The sequence below is a fragment of the Lathamus discolor genome, chromosome 2 (assembly GCF_037157495.1).
Source record: "Lathamus discolor isolate bLatDis1 chromosome 2, bLatDis1.hap1, whole genome shotgun sequence".
In the NCBI taxonomy this organism is placed as follows: Eukaryota; Metazoa; Chordata; class Aves; order Psittaciformes; family Psittacidae; genus Lathamus; species Lathamus discolor.
The window spans coordinates 112,326,389-112,341,383 of record NC_088885.1 but is presented as its reverse complement, the minus strand read 5'-3'; the positions used below and the strand labels follow the sequence as shown (position 1 = coordinate 112,341,383).

General features: G+C 41.9%; 1 protein-coding gene across 5 annotated transcripts in view; it reads left to right on the top strand.

Annotated features, from left to right (window-relative positions):
* Nucleotides 1-652: 652 nt before the first annotated feature.
* OSBPL1A (oxysterol binding protein like 1A) overlaps nucleotides 653-14,995 on the top strand; it is a 78,672-nt gene continuing 64,329 nt past the window's right edge. For 2 of the 5 annotated variants that reach the window (XM_065668138.1, XM_065668134.1), the window contains exons 1-5: nucleotides 6,011-6,146; nucleotides 9,806-9,891; nucleotides 11,904-11,978; nucleotides 13,088-13,199; nucleotides 14,241-14,326. In XM_065668138.1, the coding sequence (XP_065524210.1) occupies nucleotides 6,011-6,146; nucleotides 9,806-9,891; nucleotides 11,904-11,978; nucleotides 13,088-13,199; nucleotides 14,241-14,326 (495 nt within the window). Of the gene's footprint in view, nucleotides 753-824; nucleotides 860-1,251; nucleotides 1,497-6,010; nucleotides 6,147-9,805; nucleotides 9,892-11,903; nucleotides 11,979-13,087; nucleotides 13,200-14,240; nucleotides 14,327-14,995 lie in introns of those variants that run through there. The other 3 variants (XM_065668135.1, XM_065668137.1, XM_065668136.1) reach the window with 3 other exon arrangements.

The following is a 14,995-nucleotide window of genomic DNA, read 5'->3' as shown; positions in this document are numbered from 1 at the left end:
TTCAAGCCATGCCACAACACCACAAAGCTTCCTCGATAAATTCCTGCAGGATTTCAAAGGCACAGTGGGAGTTCGCAAAATGCAAACCCCTTCTCACATGCTAAAGGCAGAAAAACAAGGTGCTGGCTATTGACTTCAAGCGAAAGGTGCAATACAGAATAAATAAGGGTAGGACAAACAGGAAGGAGGGATGGACCAAAGGGTCTTGAACGAAGGGAGTGCTTTACATTTTTGCCCAGCAGTACGCAATCTCTCACTCTTCCAGGTTGCTTTTGCCCATGCTGCTCTTAGCAGCAGTGTGCGCATTCACGATCTATTTTTACTTGCACCACTTTCGTATAGGAGACTGAAGCGATTCCCAAGACGACCCTTTCCCCCCCCTAGTAACACATCTTTCTTGAACTCTCACAGTTCCCTTCTGAGGCGTTTTGCCCAACCCCTCCGCATCTCTCTGAACGCCTATCCGTGCCGCCGCTTTCCCCGGGCTGGCGGCTTCCTTCAGCAGGGGCTGGGGCTCTCTCAGGGAGCGGAGAGGGGAGCCCAGGCCATGGGGCCCCACCTCACCCTTGGCGGTTCCTCGGACGGGCCCTTTCCCCGAGGACCAGCCTCCCGGCCTTGGCGAGGAGCCGGCGGCGGGGCGGGGCTGCGCTGAGGGGGCCGGCCGTCTGCCCGCACCGCCCGCCCTTCGCGGCGGGTTGTCGGGGGAGCGGCAGGAGCCGCCGGGACACCGCTGGCGGTCACATGCAGGGCCGGTGCGTATAAAGACGAGGGGGGGGCAATGGGGGAGCTGCATGGAGCGGTGATGGGGGCGAGGCCGGCGCTGGGTCAGCACACCCGCCGCGGGGGCCGCGCCTTCTCGGTGCGGTGCTCGTGTTGTCGCTGCTGTTACTGCGCCTCACGCTTTTCCTCTCTGCCGTGCCCGCGGGGCGGGAGGGAACGCCAACTTCAGCCAGGGCCGCCGCGCAGGGGGAGCTGAGGACGGGAGGAAAAGGGGACGGGGCGAAGTACGTCCCCCCGCCCCGGAGGACTCCAGTTCGGGGTCGGCCTGCCTTCTGCAGTCGCTGGGATCCTGTTTGGAGCTGCGGGTGTCGTTGCTTCCCTGCTCAGGCTCTCCCGCAGCGGGACACGGCAGGCCGCCCGCCGTGCGGCCCGGAGTAAGGCTCGGCTGGAGGCGGAGGAGCCGAAGCAGAGGCAGCCAGGGGGAGGTTGTGGCCTTCGGGAAGCGGCGTGAGCCCTTTTTGTGGGGAGCGGGTGGCCTTCCCTCCTCCTGCTCTCCTCAGCCTTGGAGCCTGGGTGTGAGCGCACCTTTTCCCCAGGCGAGAACCTGCCGTGACGCGTGACCCTGCCGCCTTAGCAGAGTGTTTAATTACCGGTACTGGAGCGAACTGCTCGGTTCCAGCCGCTTGTAGGGAACTTGCAGGCTCCGCTGAAGTTGTTGCGTTCTCGGAACTGCCGTGCTTGCCCGCTGCTCCGGCGAGCGCTCGCACTAAGCTGTGGTAAGCTTGTTGAGAGATCCTGGGCTGGAAAAAAGTCTTTGATGTTGCAGGTCTAAACAGCGCGTACAAAGCAGCCAGGAGGTGCCGAAGAACGGGGATTAGCTGAAATAGCTATTGCCTTGGCAATGGTATCGAACAGATACTGTGTTACTGCATCTGTGTTCACTGTTACTTACTGCATTAACTGCTGTGGAGCAGACGGTAACTTTAGATAGGGGATGCTTTCACATGAGGCTGTGTCATAGAAGCATGTGCAGCTTCTAACTTCTAGATCTCTTTAGCCGAAGATTTAAGGAATTGCGATTAGATAACATCACTCGTGCTTCTAGTACAGCAGCTCTTTTCTCTTGGAGCAGCTCCTGTCAGTGCAATGTGTTGTGTGGGTTTGTAGACAGGTTCTGTCTGTTTGTGCAGTTTGGTGTGTTTTGTCCTCCTCCTTTACTAGTGTTGCATCGTAACGTGTGCATGCTGGGACATGCCAGAAGACTTCCTGAGCAAGGATCATCCTTTCCTATAGGAATCTAGTTTTAATTGCTAGAGGGAGATCTCCTGAAATCCTAGCCAGGGCTGTGCTTTTTACCAGCCTTACTATTTGTCACAAATAGAAAGCTTCCTATGCAACCAGTGGCAGCTGACTTGGAGCATTAATGCTCTTGGAGCAGTACTGCTTCTGTGCTTGACTCTGCTTGTCAAGCTGCAGCAGAGTGAAAACCAGCCATATTTTGCTTAGTATATTGTTGCTGTTCCTGGCTGTGTACATGGCAGGAGGCCTCAGCAGAAGAAATTAAAGCAAAAGCACGTGAGTCTTATCAGTAGTGTTGCCGTATGGTCGGGGCGGTGCTTTAGGTCTTTGTAGACTAATTTGTGAGAAAAGCAACTGGCTTTGCTTGGGCTTTTCCCTAGCAGTTGGGTAAAGTTGGTAGTTTATATGGCAGTAGTTAGGTAGACTTTTATAGTTTGGTATTCTGCAGACCTCCCTTAAGCAGGCATGCAGGCAGAATGGTAACCTGGGCTCTCTATGTTCGAAATGACCCCCATATGGAGACAGGTGCTGTAATAACATGAGAAGATAATTCTGGCATAGTTCTTGTAGAAGGTAAAAGCAGAGCATCTCGATGCTATTTTTTATACCTTCTTAAAGGATAAAAGTCAATTAGCAGTCAAGTACTGCTCCAGTAGTCTTAATGAGTTCGGCTGAAGTGCTCTGCAGTCACATCTCTGCTATATGGGAGACATTAAATACTGTCCTTGTTTTTTGTCATGGCATACCAGTGACTGTAGAGGCTAGCATACAAGGCATAAAGCTGAGCTGTGAAAGGCAATTTAACGTTTATCAGCTGCTTAATGGATTAAGGTAATGGCGACACCACCACTGACTGAACATATGTCCGCTCTCTTTAAGTGGCTGGTAGCTTTGCATAATTCATATAGGCTAACCTGCTAGTAGTATCATATGGCTAATAAATTCAAACTAAGTTTCTCCCTCAATGCTGAGGGTCTGGTTTGGTACCTCAAAACTGATGGGTGGGGATTTTGGGGCTCTCTTGGTAGTCGGTTGTACGACCAAATAAACTCCTGTCTCCGTGGAAGTGCAGCTTATGAAGTAGGTGCACGCACATAGTGTTTGAGTGCCTGTGTATAGATTTCTTTACATACTCTTAAAAACTTGTGTCTCAGACTTCCATTGGTGGTTGCTCATCTCCATTATGGAGTAACTTCTGTTGCTTAAAACAGTAATTTCAAGATTATGCTAAACTCTGTTAAGAGCCCCTTTCCTGCCAGCTTTATTTAGGCACTTCATTTAGCTTGTTAGCTAAAACTTTGTTCTGCATTGCTTGTCTGATGAGTAACTGCACGCAGATTTGCTTTCCAGCCCAAACTGTAGAAACACTTCATGTGAATGATCTTTCTAACTATGATTAATAGTCAGACAGTCATTCTTCTGCATCACTGCATGCTTCGAGCTTCCAAAATCTGTTTGAAATCAGAGGGTTGGGCCAAACAACAAAGTCTTTGGTGACTAAACCAGTGAAGCAGAGAGGTCTTTCTTAGCCATGCTGCAATGCATGCCACTCTATTGCTAATATTTGCTTTAAAAGTGAAAATAAATCAGTGATTTTAACCTAATGGCTATCTGTGGGGAGAAATACCCTGCAAGTAATTTTACAGTGATTCAGCTTTCCGTATCTTGAGCTATTTAAGATTCTGCTCACACACATAACTGGCCTTGCTGCACACAAGAGTTGTGCATTTGTATCAGCTTCTTGGTTCCCTTCCCAAGCAGTCTTTTCTTACTTTTCATCAATATTGGATGGAAACTTCAGGTTTTTAATGTGTTGAAGGTGCATTGCAAATCATACCTGCTGTGTATGTAGTATGTTGACAAATGATATGGGGTGATGATAGGAGTTTGTTTCATCTGAGACATTTGAAAGGTCGCTAAAGAAATACTGTGTGGGAGGGGGTAAAAATGAAGGATTGAGCTTTGCTTCCCCCCACCTCCATCCCTGGTGGGTAGGTCAGCAAAATGAGCTCTATCCTCTTAGCTCTTGTCTGTATAATTCTTAGTCCTGCATTCTGTGCTCCCCTGAAACACTATCACTTAGTTTCAGAGAACATATTGCATACCGATATTAATACATGAACACATTTGTTTTTGATCTTTTAGACTCTGGTAGAACTGATTCATGGAGGAAAATTATACCTACCTGAGTAACAACAAATTGCTGTGTTAACTTAAACAAGTGGATAGACTCCTGTTTAAAGAAGGTAGCTTCAGGGCTTGAAGGACTGCTACAAGAATTAGTACTGTTTTGCTTTTCTAGTAGTACTGAAAAGCAGGTGCAAACAAAAGTATTGTCTGTCTGCTGCTGGAAAAGGCATTTGTATCCTGTATCTGTGGTAAATTGCAGGTGGTCGATCCAGAAGGGCTTGCTTGGTGTCTCTGTAAAAATTCTTTGAAAACAGATTCCTTCTCTCCTTTTCCTGATTGAGCAAAAGGTAGGGAAAAACTCTTCTCTGTGTTGTTAGTGCTTTGGTTGTCTAGCCTTCTCAGTCTTGAATACTGCAAGATCTGTCACTGTTACAGGAGTTTTGTTGCTTAGTCAATGATCTTGCTGGCTCATCTCTTGCTGAATGGCTTCTCATTTTAAGTGATTGAAGAGCTCCCTGCTTCTGTTGTAGCTATGAGTGTGTGTGGTGCAGTCAAGCTGCCTGTTCAATGCAGCAGAGCATAAACAGTTTGTGGGACCAATCAAAACCTCTCCTAGTATAGGAAAGCTATCTATGCAAGGCCAGTAATGTTCTCTGTAATCATTAACTGACCATAGAAATCCAGATTCTTCAGGATCTGGTAAACCCAGTGTCGGGTGAATACGCCAAACTGCAAACACTAAATATGGACAACCTCTGCTTTTACTGTTGTTTTTAGCAGCAATAAACTGTGTGTTGCAGTACAGCCTTTCTGAGGCTGCTTTTAAAATTACTTCTTGGCACCTCTTAAAAGCAGTGTATTTAAATAGGGCACTAAAATTGTTTTTTGCCTGTGCTGAGCTGTGTCTGGGTCCTAGTTGTTGTAATGACACTTTGGGGGGGGGTGGGGAAGAAAGAGGTGGGGGCAACACAAAGTCAGAATGTGGTTCTGTCAGTGTGGAAGAGGATTGGTCGGGACATCACGTAGTAACTGTATTCTGCAGGAGTCCTGGTAAATAGCAGTGTCGCTTGCCCAAAAGTCTAAGGCTCACTGTCTAGTAGAGAGTTATAAAAATAGCTGTGATAACAGATTTTGTTTTCTCCCTTCTTTGAAAGATACTCTTTTTTTTCGTAGTTCAAGAGTAATAGCAAGATGAGAATTGGCTAGTGATGTGTTACAGTTAACATGTAACTTCTTTATACTGTACTGTTGCTTTTTAAAAATAAGGTCAAATCTACAAAGTTGGTTTGAGCATCTGACCCCTCTTCAAGTCAGGGCTGGAGGGAGTCAAGTACCTGAGTGCAAGACCTGGTAGTACCAGTCACTAATGGGTATTTGGGGCCTCCATGTGAACAGATTCTGTTCTGCAGGGGTGGCAGCCAAAATAAGACTCAGATAATTCTGAAGAAATATTTGGGCTAATAGAAGTATTGTTATTCTTCCCCCACCCCCCCATTGCCTCTGGAAATCTTAAGAGGGAAAGGTGAAAATTTTACAAAAAAAAAAAAGTAAATGCTTACTGGTTATGCTTGTAGCAAAGCTTACCTTGTTTGTGGCATGCAGTTCCAACTCCCAAGCCACACTTAGAACCAAGAAAACATGTGTGTTTTGTTACAAACTGCTTTGCATGAGGAATTTTAATGCCTCTTAGTGGCATGACTGAGTCTGGACTGTTGAGAACAGCTTGCACATGGATTTGTGTTCCAGGGAGGAAATAATCATCTTTTTCATAACAGTGTTAGTATTAAATAAGGGAGAAAAGTGACATAATAGTAAGCCATAACTTACAGCAGCATAAAAAAATCACAAAATTGGTTCTTTCATGTCTTTATTAGAGATGAGTACTGAAGCAGAACAGCAGCTTCTCCATGATGCTAGAAATGGAAATTCTGAAGAAGTTAAACAGCTGTTGGATACCATGGACAAAGGAGAAATAAGTTTTGATATCAACTGTAAAGGTTAGTAGCCTTCCTCAAATGTCTGTAATCTTACTGTTGAAGCCACATGTAATGAAACCGTTACTGACAGCATTATCTTCCTTTCTTTGAAGTGCTCAATAGAGTAATAAAACCCACTTAAATAACTGCTTTTACCCTCTGACTTAAGGCCGTACTTGCATAAGGGAGAGATCATAAAAGCAGAGCACAGACAGTTGTAATGCACAGAAGACCTCAGAGTAATTTGTGGTAGTGTCAACACAGCAAAGAATCAGTCTCTCTTTTTGCCTGTGTTCAAGCCTGTGCCAACTTTGGAGCTTTATAATGCTGAACAAAACAGATTGTGGTGCCAGAGAATAGTTCAAGGAGGTAAAGAGCCTCTATCAGGGCTACAGAGATGAGGTCATTTGTTTGTGCTCTACTACGTATGATTTACTTTTTTATTTTTTTTTATTTTCCTTAAAGACCCGTGTTTCATTATATAGTATCAGCAGCTACATCTTTTGCTACTTGCAGGAATGGTTGAGACAAATCATAGACTCATAGAATAGTATGGGTTGGAAGGGACCTTAAAGATCATCTAGTTCCAGCACCCCTGTCATGTTCAGGGGTACCTTCCACTACACCAGATTGCTTACAGCTGTATCCAGCCTGGCCCTAAACGCTTGCAGAGAAGGGGCATTCAGCGTGTGCTTTTTGCCATCAGAAGGTACACTAGGTTACTTGGAAAAAGAAAATAAAACTGCTAGTTACGTGTGTCTGGGTCTTCGGCCAACACTACGGTTTTGGATGTGCATAGCTAACATAGCTATGGCTAAGCAACTTACTTGCTTAAAACTTGAAATTGGGACTGGATTTGCAAGCTTGCTATCAGTTGCAGGCTGCCATATTCTTATATTCATTTAGTAGCATTGTATTTCTTTTTATTTACATGAGTGTGTTTCTAGTTGCTTCACAAAAGTGGATGTGTATCCCACTCTTTTCTGCACAGACTGCTGTTTCTTTGTCATTGTTTAACTGTTAAGCAACATTGAGAAAAGGGTGCTGCAAAGGGAGAGGGGAGAGAGCAGCTATGCTTCCTCTCAACCATAATAGAGGGAACATCTTGCCCGAAGGAGCAGGGAAGCCTGGTACCTGAACAAGCTCTATCCCTTTCCTGAGTCTCAATTCTTAGTCATCAATTTACTCATCCTTTAGTTTGACTACCCAGCCATGTTTTTGTTTTCCCAATAGTTAATGTAATCACCTCAGAAAAAAAAGTTGTAAAATGCAAACCCTTGCTACTTCATCTTCAGGGAAGTAGTTCCTAATTTAAAGGGGGACCAGATAGAAGTTGATAGAGCTGAATTTCTCCACCCTTACAAGTATGTCCTTTGCAGATACTCAAGACACTGTGTGTAGTGCCTAAACAGTTGGAATAAAAGTACTTTAAAATTCATGCAACAGTACCCATAAATAAGTTGCTGAAGTCTCTTGTCATTAAGAGATTCCAGAGCTTCTCAGATGTGTTCCTATACATAACTTGAAGTCAAGAAAGCATAATGAAATGGCATAACCTGCAGACCTGTATTATATCAAGCAAACTGGTCTCTGGTCAGCATTCCTGCTCAAAGTCCAATGTTAGTTGTGTGCAAGTGTGCAGACTCACCTAGTGAAGGAAAAGATGGAGTTTAGCTGTTACCCTTCCAGTTTAGCATTATATGGCTAGCCAGTTAATACGTGCTTGTCAGTAGGAGATCTGGGAAGCTAGGGCAAATGTGCTGGTGATAGTTCACGTTAAACAAAATACTTCTGAATGTGGAATCTCTACACAGTCAAATATGTGCTTTCTAAATTCTGATTTATTCTACTTCCCTATCTTTGCACCTTCCCCAGGGTAATGCTGTCCTGTTTTAAAATAGTAATAATTAAAAAAAGAAGCAAACACTTGTGGTCACTTTAAGAGAGGTAACAAACGCCTCAAGAGCCTAAGAAGTAACTGCTCAGCTACCTTCAGAAATGCAAGCATTTAGAGTGGATGCAGAACAAGGGCCTCTGGCATTTTATTCAGAGAACTTATGGATCTGGACAAGTTCCTGATTATGGGTTTGGTTTTTTTTTTGTTTGTTTGTTTATTTTGTTTATTTTATTTGGGTTTTTTGGGTGTTTTTTTTGTTTGGTTTTTTTTTTTTATGACTGAAATTGCTGACAGCAGCACTGCCTTGTCAGTCCTGTAACTCATGACTTCCTTGGGCTAACTGTATGTATTCAGTGCAGTGTGGACCTTTTCTGTATTCTTTCAAAGAACCTTCTTCCCTACTAGACTGAGGGATGAATGATGTCCATTTAGTATGTTATCCAGAATAAAGAGCCTCAGAGTTAGTGATCCACACAGTATTTATCTTCCATGGTACTTTATTTCCTCAGTCATGTAGGGCAGGAACCCTGTTATAGGCCAGGCTGGGATGAGGGAAGATACTAAATATGTGGTTGAAACAACAGAAAGACTTAAGAAAGAGAATCAAATAAAAAAAGAAATACCCAATGAAGGGCAGAAATGTTTAGCTGGAAACAGTTACAAGAAATGGGAAGATACTTCATCTGTGAACCACATTCTAGTGTTAATTTGTAATACAACAACAGAAAGAATTATGAACTTGCAAGACCAGCAGTTCTCTTTTTTTCTTGTGCTAATGGCTTGTCTTCTCAGGGTAAACTTATGTAGTGTTCCAAGCCTTAGTGCTTGAGGATACATAAAAGGGAAAAACTTAATGGTGTCAGTAATTTCAAAATAACTTCCAATGCCTCATTTCACTTTGCTTCCAAATACAAAATGACAGCTTTTAGGTGGCACTTGGAATGTTGTGGGTCTGTTGCTTAGTAAAAACGAAGCACAAATCAGCTTCGCTTAATACAGTTATGATTGGAAAGTAACATGAGTTGTTAAAGTAGTAATCACTAATGCTTTAATATCTTGCTTTTAAAGAATTGATTGTAGGATAGTTTGTGAATTTCATTTATACAGCCAGTCTTCCACAACATGCTTTAAATGCTCTTTAAAGCATGAAGAATAGTTTCCTTTGAATGGTCACTTCTGTGCCTGCTTCCTGCCTGCACTTATCATTCCTGCAGAGGCTTAGAGCTGTAGGTGGTACATGAGCTCTACATTGCAGAGCTTTTGAATCATAATACTTGGTAAGGCTATCCTTATTAAAAATGAGTAGAAGGACAAGGTAGCAAAACCCCCCTCACATTAGGTCATCTCTCCTGTTTTCTTTTGAATCCTCTTTTTGGAAGATGGGCTGTCCTACCTCTTATTTGTGTGCATGAGACAAAATCAGGTAAACTTTTATAGATACACATGATAAATGTGTACTTGCATGTGCTGTTTTCATAGTGAATGAAAGTAACTGAAGCTGCTGTTGAAGAACAAGATATTACATGGAAGAAAAACTTTATTCTCCATTATCCTACATGACTTTTTCCTTTCAGAAAGATTTTGTAGGTTTCAATCTGATACTGTCAGATTGCATTACAGTTTACTTGAATTAGTGATAAGATGATAAGAATAGTATTGATGCTTCCAGCCTCCTTGCTCCTCTGTTACTATGGAGAATGACCATCCATGCCAGCCTCCAAGCACATGACAAGATCTTTCTTGTATTGTGATAAAAACTTAATTTACCTCTTTTGTCTTTTAGGCAGAAGTAAATCCAACATGGGTTGGACACCACTTCACCTTGCTTGCTACTTTGGGCATGCTGTTGTAGTAGACGATTTGCTGAAGGTATATTTCTACTTGCTTCTGTGTGAAGGCAGAAAATTCTTTGTTCTTGAAGCAGTTAATATTTATTCAGGTTTTTGTGATAGAAGAAAGGCAGCTTTGTAGAGAGGCAGAGTCACTCCTACAGTTTATCTGCATATAATGTAGGGATAAACGATTGTTAAAACTAAGGAATGAAATAATTGTAGTATGGGTCAGCCTGGTTTACAAGGACCTAAAATAGTGACACTGAAACTCTATGTGGTGGTATACAGTTACACTGAACTTTTACGTTAATACTTAACTTTCTCATGAGTATGTGTGTTTGTATAATCATCTGATTGCAGGAATTAAAGATGTATAGTATCTAAGTATGCACTCATAAAAGCTTCAGCCTTTTTCAGGCTTAGTGGATACTTGCATATGATAAGCCAGCATCCAACACTTGTAATGCAAATGCTTCAAAGGCCTGTCTAGCTTACTGTGATACATAAATTATATAGCTTAGGCAATTACAGTTACTGACTTGTGGGAAAGGCTAAAGTAAAAATAATAATTTGTATGTCGTGCATTGAAGCATGTCCAGAATTCTGTGCCAAGTAACCTGTTTGTTTCTTCCCAGGTGCAGGCTCACGTAGTATCATTCTTTTCCTAACATCATTGAAATAATGAACACATGGTGAACTTGAAATTATGAACCTCTGTTATCAAAGCTGACCTATTTGTATCTTGGGAGCCATATCTGCGCTGCATTTACAATTGTTTCTGACTGAATTTATTTTTTTACCCTCAGCTCTCGGGGTAGTTTCAACTAATCCTAATTGTATTTATATCCTATTCATGTTGGAAAAATTTTGTTGTCAATGGCAAGAATGTGCTAAGCAGCCTCAAATACTTGAAATTCATTCCAAATAAAGGCTACCAGCCACACTTATGACTCTAAAGGGGGAAACAATATTGGGATTTCTTAGAGAAGTTTTTCTCTACCCTGCACACTTAATTAGATAATGCTACTCTCAATCCAAGAGGGCTACTTTCTTCTTTGCCCATAGGGCTCCTGAAAGAGTATTATTTAAAGAATAAGTTAGTTAAAGAAATAGTAAAGGAGGCTGTGCACTTCTGAAAGCTAGGCATATATAGGTGTGTCTGTGTACTTGTGCCTAGGTTTTGTGCTTAAAGAGCAAGTGAATGAGGAATTACCAGAAAAAGAACTCTGGAACTAGTTAGGTTCATCAGTTAACTTCAGGCAGGCAGCAGTGCCCTGGGTAAATTACATGACTTTAAACATATGTGACAAAGTTAAGTAAGTTCTGCCCTCTTTCTGACCTTTTGAGGTTAGGTAAAGCAGTGTAGAAGAAATGCTTAAAGAAAGGATAGGATTTCTTGCTTTCCTGGAACAGTGCCTGTGCAGTGTGACAAGCAGTTTTTCTTTCAGATAAAAGGTACGAGATGGAGAAATTGTGTGATAAGAGGAAAGGACATTCAAGCCAAAGATTTTAGAAAAGTGAGAAAGTTTCACTTCAAGTGAAAAAAACAGTAATAGATTCCTGGAGGGAACACCACTTGTTAAATCAGGAGCACCAGGAGGCTGGTACTACTCTGTGCATCTGTAATAACACATATATGTGTGTTATACAGTAGCACTGCAGTTCTTTCATTAAGTTGTTTGGAGTTTTTTTCCAACACCTACACCCCCAGCCCTCATAAATAACCCCAAAACAAACCAACAGTGCCTCCATTCCCCGTGTTAAACTTATTTTCCATATACCTTCTTCAAAGTGGGAGGCCTGGAAAACATGCAGGAGGAATTTTCTTTTGAAGCCGTTTATAGAATGGTGGTCATAAATTTTATGTATGTAGTTTATTTATGTATGTAGTTTATCTCTGCTTTCTGGGATGGCTGTATTACAGTTCTCATCTAATTTGCCATGAGGCCTACGTTAGTGTCCTGTCCTCCCCTTCCCCCAAGTCAGAGGGGATAGCTATGTAGTTCTTGCTGGAAGGACATTCAGTTGTCTTTGGGTCTTGCTGTTTAGGCTGGTGCAGATGTGAATGTGCTGAATGACATGGGGGACACTCCACTCCATCGTGCAGCTTTCACTGGACGTAAGGTAAAGCATGTTGGCTTTTTTAAGCTTCAGTTCTAGAACTGGGGAAATACTAGCAATAAGATCACTTTGTAAAAATGTTTTTACAGTGTCTAAAAATGACTTACCTGTTTTGGTACAGGGCATTCAAAAGGACTCGGCATATTGCTTAGATGCTGTAACTCTGTCCAAAACAAAACCATGGTACAAAAATATTATTTTGAAAATGGGAGAACATTGGCCCATGGCTTCCCTTGGTATACTTTGTCCTTTTTTAGCTTTCTGTTGTAAAGATTTTGCTGGCAGACAGAAAAAGAAATAATAGTTGCCTTCACCTGTAGCACTGTGCATTAGTTGAGTTGTGAAACTAATTTACATTGCTTCTGTTCTGCTTATTCTGTGTGTCAGACAATGCTGAAGCATAGCACTACCTCTAGCGGCAGGTTCTAATTCTTGTGTAGAAACCAGTATAAAGATCTCTCATCTACTATTGAAGTACAACAGATTAATTCATGTTTGTGTCTGGTATGTTTGCAGTAAAAGGATTAGGGATTGCTCCTTCCAACTAATTGCATATTTACACAGACAGTAACCACGTTGTTTTAATCTTAGTCATTTTTGGAGTGGAAAAAATAAATATTAGGACACATTGGTCCATTTGGTGTCTGGAAGTGCTGTTTCTTCATAGAAAACTAGAACTAAAGAGTTTTTTATAGGCCTGTAATGTCAGACTAGTTTGATTGTTTCCCATAAGCTGCTATCATTCCCAAAGTAGTACTGCCCCTATGGATAATCTCTTGGCCCTTCAGAAGGAGTGACTATATAGTTGCTCATCAGAAGAGCTATTTCTATGTTAAATTCAGCATTCACTCCAGGTACACCAGCTTTTAAATCTGAGCAGGTCTGTTCACCTAAAACAGATTTGTTAGTTCTTTCAGCCTGACTCATGTGAGAGGGGAGGCTGCAGTCAGTCCTACTCTCCAATCTCTCTGAAACATCCCTTCCTGTTTTTGTAAGTCAGCAGTGGTGAGAAACCGTTACACAGTGCATCTCACAGGATGTCAGTAGCTGCAAAGCCCGATTGTGGCCTTGCCATAGCAGAGATAAGCAGTGTTTTTCAAATTGTTTTCCAGGAGGTGGTGATGTTACTCTTGCAGCATAATGCTGATACTTCTATCGTTAACGGGAGTGGAGAGACTGCAAAAGAAGTTACTCAAGATAAAGACATAAGGAATATGTTGGAAGGTAACTTTAATAGGCCATAGCCTGTTGCTTTTTTTCCAACGCTTGTACGTTCTAAAAGCTGACTCTTTTGCAAGTTACACAAGCTCAATTGATTATTTTTTTTTTCATCTTCCTAATGACCAAATTTAAAGGGAAGTCATAGTTAATGTCTGCAAGCAACTTAGAGAATTAAGTGTTGTCAATGCCAACAGCACTATTAAAGTAACTATTTCAGCCCTGCTGGGGTAATCCTTGCTACAGCTCTGAATGGTACGTGGCAATCAAAGCCTTAGCTCACTGTAAGAGGAAGAGCTCAAGTCAAGAGAACTAAGTGACTTTGTGCCAATGAAATAACAAGCAAATTTCTGAACAGTTTGCAAAGGTGAGCCGGTTTTGAATCAGATTTAGAACTTGCTATTCCAGTGTCAGAAGCTATGTCAAAAGGAGGGGAAAAGAAAAAGTTAAAACCCCCTTTGTTTCCTCCATTGCCTCACAGGTGTTGAAGGTGAGGTAGATGGTGTCCAAATAGGTTAACTGCTTATAGTTCTGGAGAGTTCAAGAGCTGTGTTGCTTCCTGGGGTTATGTGATATGCCTAAATGCTGCTGAAGGTCTGTGTCTAGTACATGTATGTGTCAAAAGTGATCTATGTATGTAAGTGCTGCTTATCTGCTGGATTGTTAAAGACTAAAATTTCTGTAGGATGATAGGAAGAGTAGAAGAGAAACTGAAAAGAACACAGGAAAGACTGATGGGAGTGTCACATGGTTCCACTGTTTCCCTTTTACCAGGGAATGGGGTTGGGTTGTGTTTAAAAAGAAATAAAAACATGTACATATATATGTTGTTATTACACTCATGCATCTTTTCAAATATTACATGGTTTTGTTCTGACACAGACTTCTGTGAATAAATGTTCCATTTCTACCAGTTCCAAATAAATAATACTGGAATCTTGTGCTTTTCCAGGCTTGTTTTGATATAGTTTCTTGAGCGGTCTGTATGTACTTGCTACTTTATTGAGACTGACCTTAAACTTGAGTGGCTTTCTGTTTTTTTAATAGCAGTGGAAAGAACACAAGAAAGGAAACTGGAAGAAGAACTCTTAGGAGCAGCAAGAGACGGGGAAACAGGGAAACTGACTGCCTTGGTAGGAATTCAAGTTGCTGTAATAATTTTATGTCAAGTGGTTCAGGCATAATGTAACAACATATAACATTAGGCCTTGCATTTCTAAGTGCCATGATTTCAGGTTATGAGTGCTGTGCACCTCATTACCTTGGTAAGGCGCTGAACCCTCAAGGGTTTTCCAGCCTCCTTGTTGTTAGCTGCAAAATAATGCTTTTTCAGCTTCTTTCATATTTCTCAATATGAATACTCTGTTGTAACTAGCAGTGTAATGGTTGTAGATCTGTTGGCTTAAGGTTATGTTTTGTGGATACCTTAATTTAGTCATGGATGCCTAGGTTTTCACCACAACATGGTGTATTTTAAATCTTGAAAGTAAAGTTTTATTATCATCTGTTGCAGCTGCAGTCTAATTTTTTAATGGACAGTCATCTGCATAGCACAATTTCTGCTAAGTAGGAATTGGAGACTGTGTGCACGCAGTCATAGTAACTCAAGCTGGTATGGTGAGTCTATTGGAGAAGCAAAACACAGAATTGAGACTGGAAGGTGTCTCTTGAGACTTACCTAGTCCAGCTGTTATTCACAGAGAAGAATAAAATAGAGCAGCTTACCGATGACCATACCCAGTTGGGTTTTATTTTTTACATATCCAGGGTCTCAGTGCCTGAACTAAAGCTTTTGAGAGTCC